Source organism: Carcharodon carcharias, chromosome 14, assembly GCF_017639515.1.
Source record: "Carcharodon carcharias isolate sCarCar2 chromosome 14, sCarCar2.pri, whole genome shotgun sequence".
Classification (NCBI taxonomy): domain Eukaryota; kingdom Metazoa; phylum Chordata; class Chondrichthyes; order Lamniformes; family Lamnidae; genus Carcharodon; species Carcharodon carcharias.
The window spans coordinates 97,805,124-97,823,280 of NC_054480.1; the positions used below are offsets into that span (position 1 = coordinate 97,805,124).

Here is an 18,157-nt window from a genome sequence, read left to right on the forward strand (position 1 = left end):
GCATGGGAGAGTGCTGAATTATTTGAAGTTGCTCCCGCTACAATATTAGTATTCAGAGGTTACCCTTATGCAAGTATTTAATTAATGCTGCTTATGGGTCCAAATATGGTTTGGGCAAATAGAAAAGTATTGTGAGTCAGCAGTGATCCTTACATTAGTAAAGGGTTAAGCTATAATCTAAGTTTAAAAACTATAAGCCTGCCTCAGAGCTGGGTAAAGGCGATACTTTCAGAATGTGTTCCTTTTATATAGGAAACAGTGCAAGCACAGGAGCGAACTTACCGAGAGAGGGAAGAGCTACTCGGGAAGATGTGCTTTGAAGAAGCTGTAAAACAACCGTTTGCTGACATTGGGTAAAGCAAATTTTGTTTTTCTTCCAGTTCTCAAGTAATGCAGAAAGAAGGTGTCTAATTGGTGAGAATTTATAAATATTGTCACGACTCACTGGGGACAGTGTGCTGCAATATCAAGGCCCACTGCTCCCCGAGCCGAGACACGTGTGAAGAAGTTTGATCAACCGACCTAATTGTTTATTTAGGTTAACAGAATACAAGCACCAGGTTTGTAAACTTAAGTACATAACTGTTTATTGAACAAATTGTCCTTAACCAGTGGCAAAGGAAAGAAATATGAACTGCTAAATTTCTAACTCTATAACTAAACTCTACCCTTTCTTAAACAAAAACAGAATTACCTGGAAAAACTCAGCAGGTCTGGCAGCATCGGCGGAGAAGAAAAGAGTTGACGTTTCGAGACGAAACGTCAACTCTTTTCTTCTCCACCGATGCTGCCAGACCTGCTGAGTTTTTCCAGGTAATTCTGTTTTTGTTTTGGATTTCCAGCATCCGCAATTTTTTTGTTTCTACCCTTTCTTAAATCCCTATTACACACACATACAAGACACACAAAAACATGGATTTTAAGGGTGGGATAAAACTGTTCAATAGCACCAATTCTGGAATACAGGATTCGGTGGGTTGTTTGTGATCGATGTCTTCCAAATTCCTTTCAGTTCTTTGTTGCTGACACAAAGTGATCTTCCAGCACTTTCAGCCTTTAATTCACTGGTTGAGAACTTGCCTTTCAATGTCTCAAACAATGATTTTCCCCTTTGCCTCTTGATAGGGGTTTTTAGAGCGAGAGCAGGTTATAGAGACATGAGGAGAAAAGGCCAGCCAGCTATTATTATAGAATTACTGGAACCTGACACACAAAGGAGAAAGAGGTTTTAGGTCTTTTCCCTTTTCAGGCCAGAAGCTATTCTGCTGCACTGCTCTCTCTGAAACCCTGATCACCTGGTCAGGAGCCAATTAAAACACTTGTGAGGCAGTTCCCCATTAGACCAGACTGCTCCTCGGCACCATCCTGTCTTTCATGGCACACTCTGCTCCAGGACAGCAACTTATATACGTCCTTTACACTGTTCCAGTAGACATGTCCTTCAAACTGTAGCCATTTGTAATTTTAATCCACAGTCCAACAGAAATAAAAAGACATAAGACAATGTCTTTACAAAATGTAGCTCCCTTAATAGCTCAGTCGGTAAAAAATACCTGGTACTGACCGAGGATGACCAACAGGACCCTAAATTCAATCCCTGTTCAGTATTTACTCAGCTAGTCTTAGTACAGAAAGCTACTGTTCTGGCTGTGTTTCAATCTGTCATGTTTCTTTCACTTAATTAACCTTTGTCACCAGGTGGGAGGAGAAGTGAGGGAATAGTGGTAATGCTACTGGACTAATCCAGAGGCCTGGACTAATTAAATAAACTAATTAATAAATCTGGAAGAAAAAGCCAGTCTCAATAATGGTGGCCATGAAAAAAAATGTAAAAGCCCATCTGGTTCACTCATGTCCTTCAGGGAACAAAATCTGCCATACTTACCTAGGCTGACCTATGTGTGACTCCAGATCCACAGCAACGTAGCTGCCCTCTGAAATGGCCTAGAAAGCCACCAGTTTTATCAAAACCGCTAAGAAAAGTCAAGTAAGAACGAAACCACATGGTTCACCAAGCATCTACCTAGACATCGGATATGACAAAGGCACACCCAGTCAACCCTGCAAAGACCTCAACAAGCATCTGGGGACTAGTCCCAAAATTTGGGGGGATGTCCCACAAGCATTCCAAGCCTGAAGTAGTCATACTCACCAAATCATACTTTGCAACCAATGTCCCAGATTCTCCCCATCACCATTCCTGGTTATGTCCTGTCCTACCAGCAGAACACACCCACCAAAGGTGATACACAGTGATAGGAGGGAATTAGGAGGGAAGGGCCCTGGGAATCCTCAATTTCTAGTCCAGATCCCATGAAGTCACATAGCACCAAGTCAAACATGGATATAGAATCCTCCTGCTGATTACCACCTAATTCCCTCCCTGCCTCAATTGATAAATCTGTGCTCCTCCATGTTGAACACCGCTTGTATCATTGGGAGAGGACAGATTTGTTTCAATGTGGCATTCAAAAGACAATATCTGACAGTGTAAGCAAACATTCATTATTTACCATCTTAAACACTTGCACAGTTTTACGAGTTGTGTTCAATTCCCCCACCCCTTTAAGTTTCTCTTATCAAGTGAATATCTTCTTTCTTTGTGTCTCATAACTATGTCCTCTCATACAACAGCAACTAATCCTTATAAGGTCCCTTTTACGTAAAAGGGCTTTAAAGATTAAAAAGGAAGAAGGGTGTTACTGGCATAGAAATGGGCTATTTGGCCGAACAGTTCATGCCAACATTTGTGCTCCACTTGAGCCTCCTCTAACCTTTCTTTATCTAAAGCCATCATTTTAACCCTCTTCTCTTCTCCCTCATATGTTTGTCTAGTTTCCCCTTAAAAGCATCTATACTATTCACTTCAACCACTCCCAGTGGTAGCAAGTTCCACATTCTCGCCATTCTTCGGGTAAAGAAATTTCTTCTGAATTTCCTGTTCATTTTCTTGGTGATCTTGTATTAATGGCCTTGACTTATGGTCTTCCCCGCAAGAGGAAATATTCTCTCTCTATTGATGCTATCAAAACCTTAGGGAGTAGGGGTAGGGAGTTCCTGGATTCTCTTCAGCAATGGTGAGATGAATGAGGGAAGGAGATTTACAAAAGGTCAGTTGGAAACCTGTAGGTTGCAAGATGGTATTTAAGGCTGGAGAGGGTTGCTAACATGGGTGCCATGAAACTGGGAGAATTAGGAGATGGAGATTTTAAGTTTAATACTTTGGGGATAGGGAATAATTGACTTTGAAACTGGTGGGATGAAAACGGTAGACTGAGGAAAAGGAGTGATGAACATGCAAGACTTAGTGCAGGCCAGGATACAGATAGCTGAGAATTGGACACAGACGGTCTCTGGACGTTGAAGGATGCTAGGCTGGCAAGGAGAGCATTGGAGATATTGAGCCTGAGATTACGTAGACATGGATCAGGGTTTCAGCAACAGGAGGGGTTGGGGCGAACATTATTGTGGAGGTGGAACTAAGTAATCTTGATGGTAAATTGTAGGATCAAGCAGAATATCAAGGTTTCCTATGGTTTGGTTCAGCCTTAGCAACTAACAAGAGAGCAATGGAGTCAGTATCAAGGATGCTATGGCAGGGGCTGAAAACAGTGGCTTTAATCTTCCTAATAATTTAAGAAGAAATTTTGATTCATCTATTGGCAACTAGTTTGACAGCAGAGAGCAAATTTGTGGAGTCAAAGGAAGTGGTGGAACTGTTTGCCATCCAAGTGAATCTACACTGCATCTTTCTGATATCTCAATCTCCTTCCTGTAATAAGAGTCGCTTAATTGATGCATAATGCTGATTCATCATTGCCCTGCTTTATATTCATTGTTCCTACATATTAAATCCAGAATCCCATTTGCTATGTGGCATTTACTACATCTTTTCCACCTGCTTTATAATAGGGATTTCTTTGTTTTTCCATTCCATTAAGAAACGTAACATTCAGAGTATGTTTCCATTCTCTGTTCTTTTCCCAGCAAATGCTGACTGGGCCTTATATCTGTTGAATAGTTACTTGTTGATTTGAGTCTGGTGACCCTAATATGAAGCTTTCAAGTATTTATTTTCTTTTCCCATTAGAGCATGTGGAGCATGGGAGCGAGAAACAAGGCAAAATTGGGAAGGTAGAGAAATATTAAGAAGGGAATTGGACCAAGTAAAGTATGAAAGGTTACGCCTCGACAGAAAGATACTGGAACCAGAGACGGAGGATAGGTTACGACTGTTCTTGGATGGGGTAAGGAGAACAAAGCAAAATGTAATAATGACTTGTAAACAGAGAGCTTTTGTCACTTTGCCTTTTTTGGTAATTAAATTTCTGTATTCAGGCTGCGATTGTTTTAGGGGGCTTTAATCATCGAAATATGGACCTGGACAGTAATGTAAAGGGGAGAGAGGGGTGAGAGTTCTAAGAGTGTGTCCAGGAGAACATATAAATTAGGAGCAATAGTAGGCTACTCGGCCCCTCGAGTCTGCTCCGCCATATATAAGATTGTGGTTGATCTGATTGTAACCTCTCCTCTGCGTTCCTTACTACCCCTGATAACCTTTCACCCCTTGTTTATCAAGAATGTATCTGCCTTAAAAATATTCAAAGACTCTGCTTCCACTGCCTTTTGAGGAAGAGAATTCCAAAGACTCACAACCCTCTAAGAGAAAAAAATTCTCCTCATCTCTGTCATAAATGAGTGACCCCTTATTTTTAAACCATGACCCCTAGCTCTCGATTCTCCCACAAGATGAAACATCCACTCTTAACACCTCTCAGGATCTTAAAGGTTTCAATCAAGTCACCTCTTACTCTTCTAAACTCAGTGGATACAAGCCTAACCTGTTCAACCTTTCCTGACAACCCGCCCATTCCTGGTATCAGTCTAATAAACCTTCTCTGAACTGCTTCTAACACATTTACATCCTTCCTTAAATAAGGAGACCAATACTGTACACAGTACTCCAGATGTGGTCCCTGTATAACTGAAGCATAACCTCCCTACTTTTGTAATCACAATAAATAATAACCTATTAGCTTTCTGAATTACTTGCTGTACCTGCATACTAGCCTTTTGTGATTCATGCACTCAGACACCCTGGTCCCTCTGAATATCAGAGCTCTGCAATCTCTCACCATTTAGATAATATATTTCTTTATTATTTTTCCTGCCAAAATGGACAATTTCGCATTTGCCCAAATTATAGTCCATTTGCCAGATCTTTGCCCACTCACTTAACATATCTATGTCACTTTGTAGCCTCCTTATGTCCTCTTCACAACTTACTTTCCTACCTATCTGTGTCGTCAGCAAATTTAGCAACCATACCTTCGGTCCCTCCATCCAAACATTTAAATAAATTGTAAAAAGTTGAGGCCCCAGTATTGATCCCTGTGGCACACCACTCGTTACATCCCACCAACCGGAAAAAGGCCCATTTATGGCTACACTCTGTTTCCTGTTAGGTAGCCAATATTCTATCCGTGCCAATATGTTACCCATACACCATGAGCGTTTATTTTCCGCAGTAACCTTATGCTTTCTGGAAATCCAAGTACAATACATTCACCAGTTCCCCTTTATCCACAGCGCCTTTTACTTCTTCAAAGAACTCCAATAAATTGGTTACACATGATTTCCCTTTCACAAATCCATGTTGACTCTGCCTGATTACTTTAAATTTTTCAAAGTGCCCTGCTGTAACATCTTTAATATAGCTTCTAACATTATCCCTGTGACAGATGTTAAGCTAATTGGCCTGTAGTTTCCTGCTTTCTGTTTCCCCCCACCCCCCCCCAACCCCTTTTTGAATAAAGGAGTTACATTTACTATTTTCCAATCTAATGGAATATTCCCCAAATCCAGGAAGTTTTGGAAAATTAAAACGAACGCATCAACTATCTCACTAGCCACTTCTTTCAAGACCCTAGGATGAAGTTCATCAAGACCTGGGGATTTGTTAGCCTGCAGCCCCAACAATTTATTCAATACCACTTCTCTGGTGATTGTGATTTTCCTGAGTTCCCCTCTCTCTCTCCACCACCTTCTATTTCCTGTTTTACACCCATTTCTGGGGTGTTACCTGTACCCTCTATAGTGAAGATTGATGCAAAATACCAGTTCAGTTCATCTGCCATCTCCTCATTCTCCATTATTAATTCCCCAGACTCACTTTCTATTGGACCAATGCTCAATTTTTAAACACTTTTTTATTTAGATATCTATAGAAACTCTTACTATCTGTCTTTATTTTTCAAGTTGGCTTCCTCTCATACTCTAAATTTTCCCTCCTTAATTAATCTTTTTGTCATTCTTTACTGTTCTTTATATTCTGTCCAATCTTCTGACCTGCCATCCAGCTTTGCACAATTTTTCTTTATTTTTAAATTTTTTAAAATTCATTTACGGGATGTGGGCTTGGCTGGCTGGGCCAGCATTTATTGCCCATCCCTAGTTGCCCTTGAGAAGGTGATTGTGAGCTTGAACCACTGCAGTCCATGTGGCGTAGGTACACCCACAGTGCTGTTAGGAAGGGAGTTCCAGGATTTTGACCCAGCAACAGTGAAGGAACGGCAATACATTTCCAAGTCAGGCTGGTGAGTGACTTGGAGGGGAACTTCCGGGTGGTGATACTCTCTTTAACTTTTTTAGTTAATCGCGGATGGTTGGTCCTCCCCTTGGAAGTTTTCTTTCTCATTGGAATGCACCTATTCTGTATATTTTGTAATATCGTTTAAAAGTCTGCCACTGTATCTTTATTGACCTATCTCTTAACTTCATTTGCCAGTTCACTTTAGCTAGCCCTCATAATTGCCCTTGTTTAAGTTTACAATACCAGTCTTGGGTCCACTCTTCTCTCCCTCAAACTGAATGTTAAATTCAATCACCACCTAGGGGTGGAATTTTCTACAATATGTTTCCAGTCCAACAAGAAAGGAGGAAGTGCTAGACCTGGTTCTTGGGAATGAGGTGAACCAAGTGATAGAGGAACGTTTAGGGAATAGTGATCATTGTACCATAAAGTTTAGGTTGGCTATGGAAAAGGACAAGAAACAATCACAAGCAAGAAAAGTTAACTACAGGAAAGCCAACTCTAATGGGGTAAGAATGGGTCCTCCCCAGATAAATTGGAATCAAAAGATTAGCCAGCAAAATTATAACTGAATAGGGCTGCCTTTAAAGAGAGAGTTCAAGTACAGTCACATTATATTCCCACAGAATATTTATAGTGCAGAAGGAGGCCATTCAGCCCATCAAGTCTGCACTGGCTCTCTGAAAGAGCATTTTCCCTCGTCCTACTCCCCTGCTTTATCCCCGTAACCTCGAATTTTCTCTCTTTTCAGATAGCAGTCCAATTCCCTTTTGAATACCTTGATCAAACCTGCCTCCACCACCCTCTCAGGAAGTTTGTGCCAGACTCCAACCACCCTCTGGGTGAAAAATTTTTTCCACACATCACTTTTACTCCTTTTGCCAATTATTTTGAAACTGTGCGCTCTAGCTCTTTATGTTCTCTTGAGTGGGAACAGTTTCTCACTATCCTGTCCATACCCCTCAGAATCTTGAATATCTGTATAAAGTCTCCTCTCAGCTGTCTTTTCTCCAAGAAAAACAGTTCCAACCTCTCCAATATATCCTTATAGCTGCAGTTCTTTATCTGGAATCGTTCTTGTGAATCTCCTCAGTAATCTATCTCTTCACATCCTTCCTCAAGTATGGTGCCCATAACTATACACAGTGCTCCAGATGAGGCCTAACTAGTGTCATATACAAAATTCAACATGAACTCTTTACTCTTGTACTCAGTGCACCTATGAATAAAGCCTAAGATACTATATGGTTTTTTAACTGCTCTCTCAATCTGCCCTGCCATCTTCAATGACTTATTTGTATATACATACCGAAATCCCTCTGTTCCTGCACCTCCTTCAGAGTTTCTCTCTTTACTTTATACTTTGTCTCCATTTTCTTCCTGCTAAGATGAATCACCTCACACTTCTCTGCATTGAACTACATCTGCCACTTGTCTGCCCAATTCACCAACATGTCTATGTCTTTTTGAAGTTCAAGACTATCCTCATCACAGTTGACAACGTTTCCAATCTTTGTAATCAATTTTTGTAAATTTTGAAATCATGCCCTGAACACCGCAGTCTAGGTCATTAATGTATATCAGGAAGAGCAAGAGCCCCAATTCCACTACAACTCTTCCTCCAATCTGAAAAACAACCATTTATCACTACTCTCTGTTTCCTGTCACTCTGCCAATTTCTTATCAAAGTGCCTACTTTCCCTTTTATTCCATGAGCTAGAATTTTGCTAACAAGTCTGTTGTATAGCACTGTATCAAATACCTTTTAAAATCCAAATACCTCGTAGCAACAGCATTTCCCTTATCAACCTTCCCTGTCACCACCTCAAAAAAAAACTCCAGTTAGTTAAACATGATTTTCCCTTGATGAATCCATGCTGGCTTTCCTTAATTATCCTGTACTTGTCTAAGTGACTGTTGAGTTTGTCCCAAACTATCTTTCCTAGAACATTCCCTACCTCTGAAGTCAGACTGACTGGTCTGTACTTGTTGGCTTTACCCTTGTATCCCTTTTTGAATAAGGATGTAACATTCGCAATTCTCCAGTCCTCTGGCACCACCCCTGTGCCTAAGGAAGCCAAACCTACGACCGCCACTATCTAGAAGGACAAGGGCAGCAGATACATGGGAACACCACCACCTGGAAGTTCCCCTCCAAGCCACTCACCATCCTGACTTAGAAATATATTGCAGTTCCTTCACTGTTGCTGGGTCAAATTCCTGGAACTCCCATCCTAACAACACTAGGTGTACCTACACCACAGAGACTGCAGTGGTTCAGGAAGGCAGCTCACCATCACCTTCTCAAGGGCAGTTAGGGATGGGGAATAAATGCCAGCCTAGCCTGTGATGATCATATCCTGTAAACGAATTAAAGAAAATCATTAAAGATGGCAGGACAGGTTGAGAGAGTGCTTTTTATTTTCATGGATTGTGGGCTTTACTGGCAAGGTCAATGTTTGTTGCCCATCCCTAATTACCCTTGAGAAAGTGGTGGTGAGCAAATGGCATCCTCAGCTTTATCAGTAGGGACAGAGAGTACAAAAGCAATGAAGTTTTGTTAAACCCATATAAAGCACTGATTCGTCCTCAACTGGAGTATTGTGTCAATTCTTGGCACTGCACTTCAGGAAGGATGTGAAAGCATCAGAGGGTGCAGAAAACATTCACGAGCATGGTTCTAAGAATGAGGAACTTAGTTACATAGAAAGATTAGAGAAATTGGGACTATTCTTCTTGGAGAAGAGAAGTTTGAGTGGAGATTTAATGGAGATATTCAAAATCTTGAGGGGTCTGGATAATGTAGATAGAAAGCAATTGTTCGTATTGGTGGAAGGATCAAGAACCAGAGGGCACAGAAGCAATGACTACATAAGGAAAAACTTTTTCATGCAGTGAATGATTAGGACCTGAATGCACTGAGAGTATGGTGGCAGGGTCAATTGACGCTTTCAAAATGGAATTGGATCATTATCTGAAAAGGAAAAAATTGCAGGGCTATGGAGAAATGGCAGGGGAGTGACACTAGATGAATTGCTCCTTCAGAGAGCCACCACAGACACAGTGGGTCGAATGGCCTCCTGTGCTGTAACCATCCTACGATTTCGGTCCTAAATTATTGACCTGATCATGAAACTGTTCCAGATTCCCCAGCCAGGGGAAAGCACCTCTGTCAAATCCCTTCAGAATAGGAACATAGGACTTAGGAGCAGAAGTAGGCGATTCAGCCCTTCAAGCTTGCTCCGCATTCGAGAAGATCATGGTTGATCTGATTGTAGTCTCAATTCTAATTTCCTGACCCCTGCCCCCACTGACCCTTGACTGCGTTGTCTATCAGAAATCTAATTCAACCTTGAATAAGTTCAATGACCCAGCCTCCATTGCTCTCTGGGGAAGAAAAATCCACAAACTAACAACCCCTTGAGTGAGCCTATCAGCAGCAAACACGGGAGAAAAGCAGTCTCTGATTGGAGGAGCATCTCCATGCAGAATCTTCTTTTGAAACTCACCTGTTTGACCTGAGTTTTGAAAACTGGCTCAGGGGGCCACATATAGGAGCTTCACGGGCCTGACATTGGACAGGCCTGTTCTAAAGCAATTATGTCCTTTTTCATAGAATGTTCTATTTTAAAACAAGCTCACCACCTCTCATTCTACTGAATTCCAGAGTATAGGCTCAATTTACTCAGCCTCTCATTATAACACGACCCTCTTTTCCTGAGAACCAGTGCAGAGGACCTTCACTTCACCACCTCCCAGTATGTTCTTCCCTAAATACGGAGATCCGAATCCATATACAATTGTGCAAGAGTCCTTATCCTTGTAGCCAAACTCCTTACAATAAAGCCACCATGCCATTTGCCTTCCTAGCTGCATGCTTTGTTTTTCTTGTATGAATACACCCAAGTCCCTCTGAATATCAACATTTGAAGTTTTATGCCTGTTAGAAAATATTCTGCTTTTCAGTTCTTACTACCTCACACTTCCCACTTTTTTCTCCATTTTCCACCTTGTTGCCTATATCTCTTTGCAACCTCCTGTCCTCGGCTTGCATTTCCACCCAGCTTTGGACAGTCAACAAATTTAGATACATTACTCTTCATCTCAGTCATTAATATGGATTGTGAATAGCTGAGGCCGCATCACTGATCCTTGCAGCACTGCACTGGTTGCAGACTATCAACTTAAAAGTGCCCCGTTTATCCCTACTCTTTGCTTCCTGTCCTTTAACCAATCCTCTATCCTTGCTAATATATTACCCCCAAATCCAGGAGCCCTTATCTTGTAAATATATATATATCAACCTTGCACCCAGATTCAACAGACTAATACTAGTGCTAAAAGGTTAAATTAAAAGGACAAATTTGCATAAAACTTAGATAAAGGCAACATTCTGCAGATGCCGGAAATCTAAAACCTAAACAAAAATGCTGGAAAAACGCAGCCGGTCAAAGAGTCATACGGACCCAAAACGTTAACTCTGTCTTTCTCTCCACAGATGCTGTCACTCCTGCTGAGTTTTTCCAGCATTTTTTGTTTTTGTTGCATAAAACTTAGTTTGCTTTCCCTTGAGTTTGGAAGGCTGAAGTGTGATATTTTATTGGTGTTTAAAATGTTAGAAGTTCGATAGAGTAAATAAAGATCGGTGAATTATTTTCTCTGATGGGGCAATCCGAAACAAGGGGACCTGACAAACTTGAATCTAGGCCATTCAGGTGTGATGTCAAGAAGCAATTTTTTGTGACTAAAAGGTTGCGAATACTAGGTCAGCTGAAAACTTTCAAGACTGTGATCATTTTTATTAGGTAAGGGTATTAATAAGCATTATGGATCATAAAGGTAAATGGAGTTACGATACAGAATAGTCATGATCTAGTTGAATGGTGAAACGAGCTCAAGGGTTAAATGGCCTCCTCCTCTTCCTGTGTCTTGGATCCTCTGATGTGTCACATTGATCCAGAATGTGTTGTGCAGTAATACTCAATTAGAACGGTCTCACTGCTAGAGGCTAGTGACTGGGAACTAGTCAATGGCCCAACCTGCGTTCTAAAGAAGCATCATATTGGACTTTAACATTAACTCTGTTTCGCTCTCCACTGATGCTGCCAGACCTGCTAAGTTTTTTCAGCACTTTGTGTTTTTATTTCAGATCTCCAGCATCAACTGTATTTTGCTTTTATTTTAATAGCTGATCTATCTTTCCTTTAATAGCTTGCACTTTATGATTCTGTATTCTACCTCAGTTTTGAACCTCTTTTCATTTCTAAAATACAGCCTTGACCATTGTGGGAGGCAGGGGTGTGAGTGCCGCACTGTTCTCCGATCCTGTTGTTGTCATGTTTTCATTCTTTTTCTTCTGCCTCTTAAACTTTTTGGTTCTGGGCAGCATTCTATGCCTTATTGGTTGAACAGTTAGTATGCATTCAGGCTTTTCTCAAGTCCTCTCTTAATTCAGCCATCAAGAGATGTACTATTCTCCTCTCCTATTTGGAGCAGTAGCACTTTAAAAAAAAAAATCACAGCTGGCGTATAATGTTTATAATCTTATACAAAATGATATATTATATACATATAGTGTACAACATGAGGCCAAATATTATCACCTTCATTGGATGGACACGATGGAAACCCCTTTGAGCCAACTAGATACTACAATAACATATTTATATAGCACCTTTAAAGTAATAACACATCCCATGGCACTTCAGAGCAAAATAAAACATATTCATGAGCCACATTAGGAGAGATCCTACCAAAATTGGATAATTTCACACTTCCCCACATTATATTCCATTGGCTACCACCTGTCCAGCCACTTAACTGGTCAAAATCCTTTGCAGCTGCTTTACATTCTTCTCACAGCCTTACTTTCCCATCTAGCCATGTATCATCAACAAATTTGGACAAACCACCCAATGTCCATTTAACCAATCTTCAATCCATGCTAATATATTACCCCCGATCCCAAGGGCCCTAATCTTGTGTAACAACCTATTGTGTGGTACCTTATCAAATTCCATGTGCTATGCTATAGCCACTAGTTCCCTTTTATGTATTCTGCTAATTACACACACAAAAAACTCAAAAGATTTTTCAAACATGATTTCCCTTTCATGTAACCACCTTGATTCTGAGCTCTGTTTGCCTTGTCACTAATGATAGATTCTGGCATTTTCTCTGCTACTGATGTCAGGTTGATTGAGGCAGAGTGTAGTTGTATAATTAGAGACAAAATCAATGACAAAAAGTAAAAGGAAATATCAAGAGAACAAAACTAATCCCATAACTGCTTATTTTTATTCAGTTATATTTTGTAGTAATGATGATTCTAGCTATTTCAGTAATATCTGAAAAGCCTGATTTCTGAGCGTGATGCGCACCATTAAAAGGAACTCATAGATATAAAAACAAAAAACTGCGGATGCTGGAAATCCAAAACAAAAACAATTACCTGGAAAAACTCAGCAGGTTTGGCAGCATCGGCGGAGAAGAAAAGAGTTGATGTTTTGAGTCCTCGTGACCCTTCAACAGGACCGAGTGAATCTAAGGAGAGGGGTGAAATATAAGCTGGTTTAAGGTGGGGGAGGGGGGTGGAGGGAGAGAAGTTGGGGGGTAGTGTGGTTGTAGGGACAAGCAAGCAGTGATAGGAGCAGATAATCAAAAGTTGTCACAGACAAAAGAACACAGAGGTGTTGGAGGTGGTGATATTATGTGCTAATTAAGAATGGATGGTAGGGCATTCAAGGTACAGCTGTAGTGGGGGTGGGGTGGAAAAGCTAGCAGGGCATAAAAGATTTAAAAATAATGGAAATAGGTAGGAAAAGAAAAATCTATATAAATTATTGGAAAAAACAAAAGGAAGGGGGAAGAAACAGAAAGGGGGTGGGGATGGAGGAGGGAGTTGAAGATCTAAAGTTGTTGAATCAATATTCAGTCCAGAAGGCTGTAAAGTGCCTAGTCGGAAGATGAGGTGCTGTTCTTCCAGTTTGCGTTGAGCTTCAATGGAACAATGCAGCAAGCCAAGGACAGACATGTGGGCAAGAGAGCAGGGTGGACTGTTAAAATGGCAAGCGACAGGGAGGTTTGGGTCATTCTTGTGGACAGACCGCAGGTGTTCTGCAAAGCGGTCGCCTAGTTTACATTTGGTCTGTCCAAATGTAGAGGAGACCGCATTGGGAGCAACAAATGCAATAGACTAAGTTGGGGGAAATGCAAGTGAAATGCTGCTTCACTTGAAAGGAGTGTTTGAGCCCTTGGACGGTGAGGAGAGAGGAAGTGAAGGGGCAGGTGTTGCATCTTTTGCGTGGGCATGGGGAGGTGCCATAGGTGGGGGTTGAGGAGTAGGGGGTGATGGAGGAGTGGACCAGGGTGTCCCGGAGGGAACGATCCCTACAGAATGCCGCCAGGGGGGTGAAGGGAAGATGTGTTTGGTGGTGGCATCATGCTGGAGTTAGCGGAAATGGCGGAGGATGATCCTTTGAATGTGGAGGCTGGTGGGGTGATAAGTGAGGACAAGGGGGACCCTATCATGTTTCTGGGAGGGAGGAGAAGGCGTGAGGGCGGATGCGTGGGAGATGAGCCGGACACGGTTGAGGGCCCTGTTAACGACCGTGGGTGGAAAACCTCGGTTAAGGAAGAAGGGAGACATGTCAGAGGAACTGTTTTTGAAGGTAGCATCATCAGAACAGATGCGACGGAGGCGAAGGAACTGAGAGAATGGGATGGAGTCCTTACAGGAAGCGGGGTGTGAGGAGCTGTGGGAGTCGGTAGGCTTGTAATGGATATTGGTGGACGGTCTATCACCAGAGATTGAGACTGAGAGGTCAAGGAAGGGAAGGGAAGTGTCAGAGATGGACCATGTGAAAATGATGGAGGGGTGGAGATTGGAAGCAAAATTAATAAATTTTTCCAAGTCCCGACGAGAGCATGAAGCAGCACCGAAGTAATCATCGATGTACCAGAGAAAGAGTTGTGGAAGGAGGCCGGAGTAGGACTGGAACAAGGAATGTTCCACATACCCCATAAAGAGATAGGCATAGCTGGGGCCCATGCGGGTACCCTTTTATTTGGAGGAAGTGAGAGGAGTTGAAGGAGAAATTGTTCAGTGTGAGAACAAGTTCAGCCAGCCGCAGGAGAGTAGTGGTGGATGGGGATTGTTTGGGCCTCTGGTCTGAGGGTCTGTAGCTTCTTCCTCAAATATTCTAGTGGGGGATGGAGGTGTAGAGGAAGCGGTTGGGGCCAGGGAACTGGAAATTGTTGATGTGACGTAAGGTGTCAGAGGAATCATGGATGTGGGTGGGAAGGGACTGGACAAGGGGAAAGAGAAAGGAGTCAAGATAACGAGGAATGAGTTCCGTGGGGCAGGAGCAAGCTGACACGATCGGTCTACCGGGACAGTTCTGTTTGTGGATTTTGGGTAGGAGGTAGAAGCGGGCCGTCCAAGGTTGGGCGACTATCAGGTTGGAAGCTGTGGGAGGAAGATCTCCAGAGGAGATGAGGTCAGTGACAATCCTGGAAACAATGGCTTGATGTTCAATGGTGGGGTCATGATCCAGGGAGAGGTAGGAGGAAGTGTCTGCAAGTTGACGCTCAGCCTCCGCGAGGTAGAGGTCAGTGCGCCAGACAACAACAGCACCACCCTTGTCAGCGGATTTGATGACAATGTTGGGGTTGGACCTGAGAGAACGGAATGCAGCAAGTTCAGAGAGGCACAGGTTAGAGTGGGTGAGAGGAGCAAAGAAATTGAGATGACTAATGTCGCGCCGACAGTTCTCAATGAAAAGTTCAAGAGAAGGTAAGAATCCAGAGGGAGGGGTCCAGGTGGAGGGAGAATATTGGAGGTGGGTAAAAGGATCCGTTGAACGGGTAGAGGACTCCTGCCCAAAGAATGAGCACGGAGATGAAGACGGCGGAAGAAGAGTTCAGCATCGTGCCGAGCCCGAAATTCATTGAGATGAGGGCATAAGGTTATGAAGCTAAGTCCTTTGCTGAGCACTGAAGGTTCAGCGTCGGAGAGGGGAAGTTCAGGGGGTATAGTGAAGACACGGCCGAGGCTGGGATTGGAAGATGGGGTGGGGACGGAGGGACAGGCAGGGGTTGAGGGTCCTAGATGGTGTTGGTGTCGATGAGTTTAGGAGCTTGCGTTCCTTAGCACTTGAGAGAAAAAGTTTCTTGTTGCGGGCTCGGCACGATACTGAACTCTTCTTCCGCCGTCTTCGTCTCCATGCTCACTTCTTTGGGCAGGAGTCCTCTCCCCGTTCAACGGATCCTTTTACCCACCTCCAATAGTCTCCCTCCACCTGGTTCCCTTCCTCTGGATTCTTACCTTCTCTTGATCTTTTCATTGAGAACTGTCGGCGCGACATTAGTCGTTTCAATTTCTCTGCTCCTCTCACCCATTCTAATCTGTCTCTCTCAACTTACTGCACTCCATTCTCTCAGGTCCAATCCCAACATTGTCATCAAACCCGCTGACAAGGGTGGTGCTGTTGTTGTCTGGCGCACTGACCTCTACCTCGCGGAGGCTGAGCGAAAACTCGCAGACACTTCCTCCTACCTCTCCCTGAACCATGACCCCACCATTGAACATCAAGCCATTGTTTCCAGGGTTATCACTGACCTCATCTCCTCTGGAGATCTTCCTCCCACAGCTTCCAACCTGATACAAAAACAGAATTACCTGGAAAAACTCAGCAGGTCTGGCAGCATCAGCGGAGAAGAAAAGAGTTGACGTTTCAAGTCCTCATGACCCTTCAACAGGACAAGGTGAATCCAAGGAAGGGGTGAAATATAAGCTGGTTTAAGGTGTTGGGGGCGGGGGGGGGGTTGGTGTGGTTGTAGGGACAAACAAGCAGTGATAGAAGCAGATCATCAAAAGATGTCACAGACAACAGAACAAAAGAATACACAGGTGTTGAAGTTGGTGTTGTCTGTGACATCTTTTGATGATCTGCTTCTATCACTGCTTGTTTGTCCCTACAACCACACCACCCCCTGCACTTCTTCCCCCAACACCCCCCCAGCCACCAACACACACCTTAAACCAGCTTATATTTCACCCCTTCCTTGGATTCACCTAGTTCTGTTGAAGGGTCATGAGGACTCGAAATGTCAACTCTTTTCTTCTCCGCCGATACTGCCAGACTTGCTGAGTTTTTCCAGGTAATTCTGTTTTTGTTTTGCATTTCCAGCATACGCAGTTTTTTTTGTTTTTATTCCAACCTGATAAGTCACCCAACCTCAGACAGCCCGCTTCTACCTCCTACCCAAAATGCATAAACAGAACTGTCCCTGTAGACCGATCGTGTCAGCTTGCTCCTGCCCCACGGAACTCATTTCTCGTTATCTTGACTCCCTTCTCTCTCCCCTTGTCCAGTTCCTTCCCACCTACATCCGTGATTCCTCTGACACCTTACGTCACATCAACAATTTCCAGTTCCCTGGTCCCAACCGCTTCCTCTACACCTCCATCCCCCACTAGAATGGTCTGAGGGCCCGTAGCTTCTTCCTCAAACAGAGGCCCAAACAATCTCCATCCACCACTACTCTCCTCCGGCTGGCTGAACTTGTTCTCACATTGAACAATTTCTCCTTCAACTCCTCTCACTTCCTCCAAATAAAAGGTGTGGCTATGGGTACCCGCATGGGCCCCAGCTATGCCTATCTCTTTATGGGGTATGTGGAACATTCCCTGTTCCAGTCCTACTCCGGCCCCCTTCCACAACTCTTTCTCCGGTACATCGATGATTACTTCGGTGCTGCTTCATGCTCTCGTCGGGACTTAGAAAAATTTATTAATTTTGCTTCCAATCTCCACCCCTCCATCATTTTCACATGGTCCATCTCTGACACTTCCCTTTCCTTCCTTGACCTCTCTGTTTCAATTTCTGGTGATAGACTGTCCACCAATATCCATTACAAGCCTCCGACTCCCACATCTACCTCGACTACAGCTCCTCACACCCCGCTTCCTGTAAGGACTCCATCCCATTCTCTCAGTTCCTTCGCCTCCGTCGCATCTGTTCTGATGATGCTACCTTCAAAAACAGTTCCTCTGACATGTCCTCCTTCTTCCTTAACTGAGGTTTTCCACCCACGGTCGTTAACAGGGCCCTCAACTGTGTCCGGCCCATCTCCCGCGCATCCACCCTCACACCGTCTCTCTCCCAGAAACATGATAGGGTCCCCCTTGTCCTCACTTATCACCCCACCAGCCTCCGCATTCAAAGGATCATCCTCCGATCTTTCCGCCAACTCCAGCATGATGCCACCACCAAACACATCTACCCTTCACCCCCCCGGTGGCATTCCGTAGGGATCGTTCCCTCCGGGACACCCTGGTCCACTCCTCCATCACCCCCTACTCCTCAACCCCACCTATGGCACCTCCCCATGCCCACGCAAAAGATGCAACACCTGCCCCTTCACTTCCTCTCTTCTCACCATCCAAGGGCCCAAACACTCCTTTCAAGTGAAGCAGCATTTCACTTGCATTTCCCCCAACTTAGTCTACTGCATTCGTTGCTCCCAATGTGGTCTCCTCTACATTTGAGAGACCAAACGTAA

The 18,157-nt window shown here is 43.4% G+C and overlaps 1 protein-coding gene across 1 annotated transcript in view; it reads left to right on the top strand.

The window, feature by feature from the left end:
* LOC121287557 (SAFB-like transcription modulator) overlaps positions 1 to 18,157 on the top strand; it is a 103,127-nt gene that overhangs the window by 76,094 nt on the left and 8,876 nt on the right. The window contains exons 13-14 of the mRNA XM_041205488.1: positions 253 to 353; positions 4,091 to 4,247. Of these exons, the coding sequence (XP_041061422.1) occupies positions 253 to 353; positions 4,091 to 4,247 (258 nt within the window). The remainder of the gene's footprint in view (positions 1 to 252; positions 354 to 4,090; positions 4,248 to 18,157) is intronic.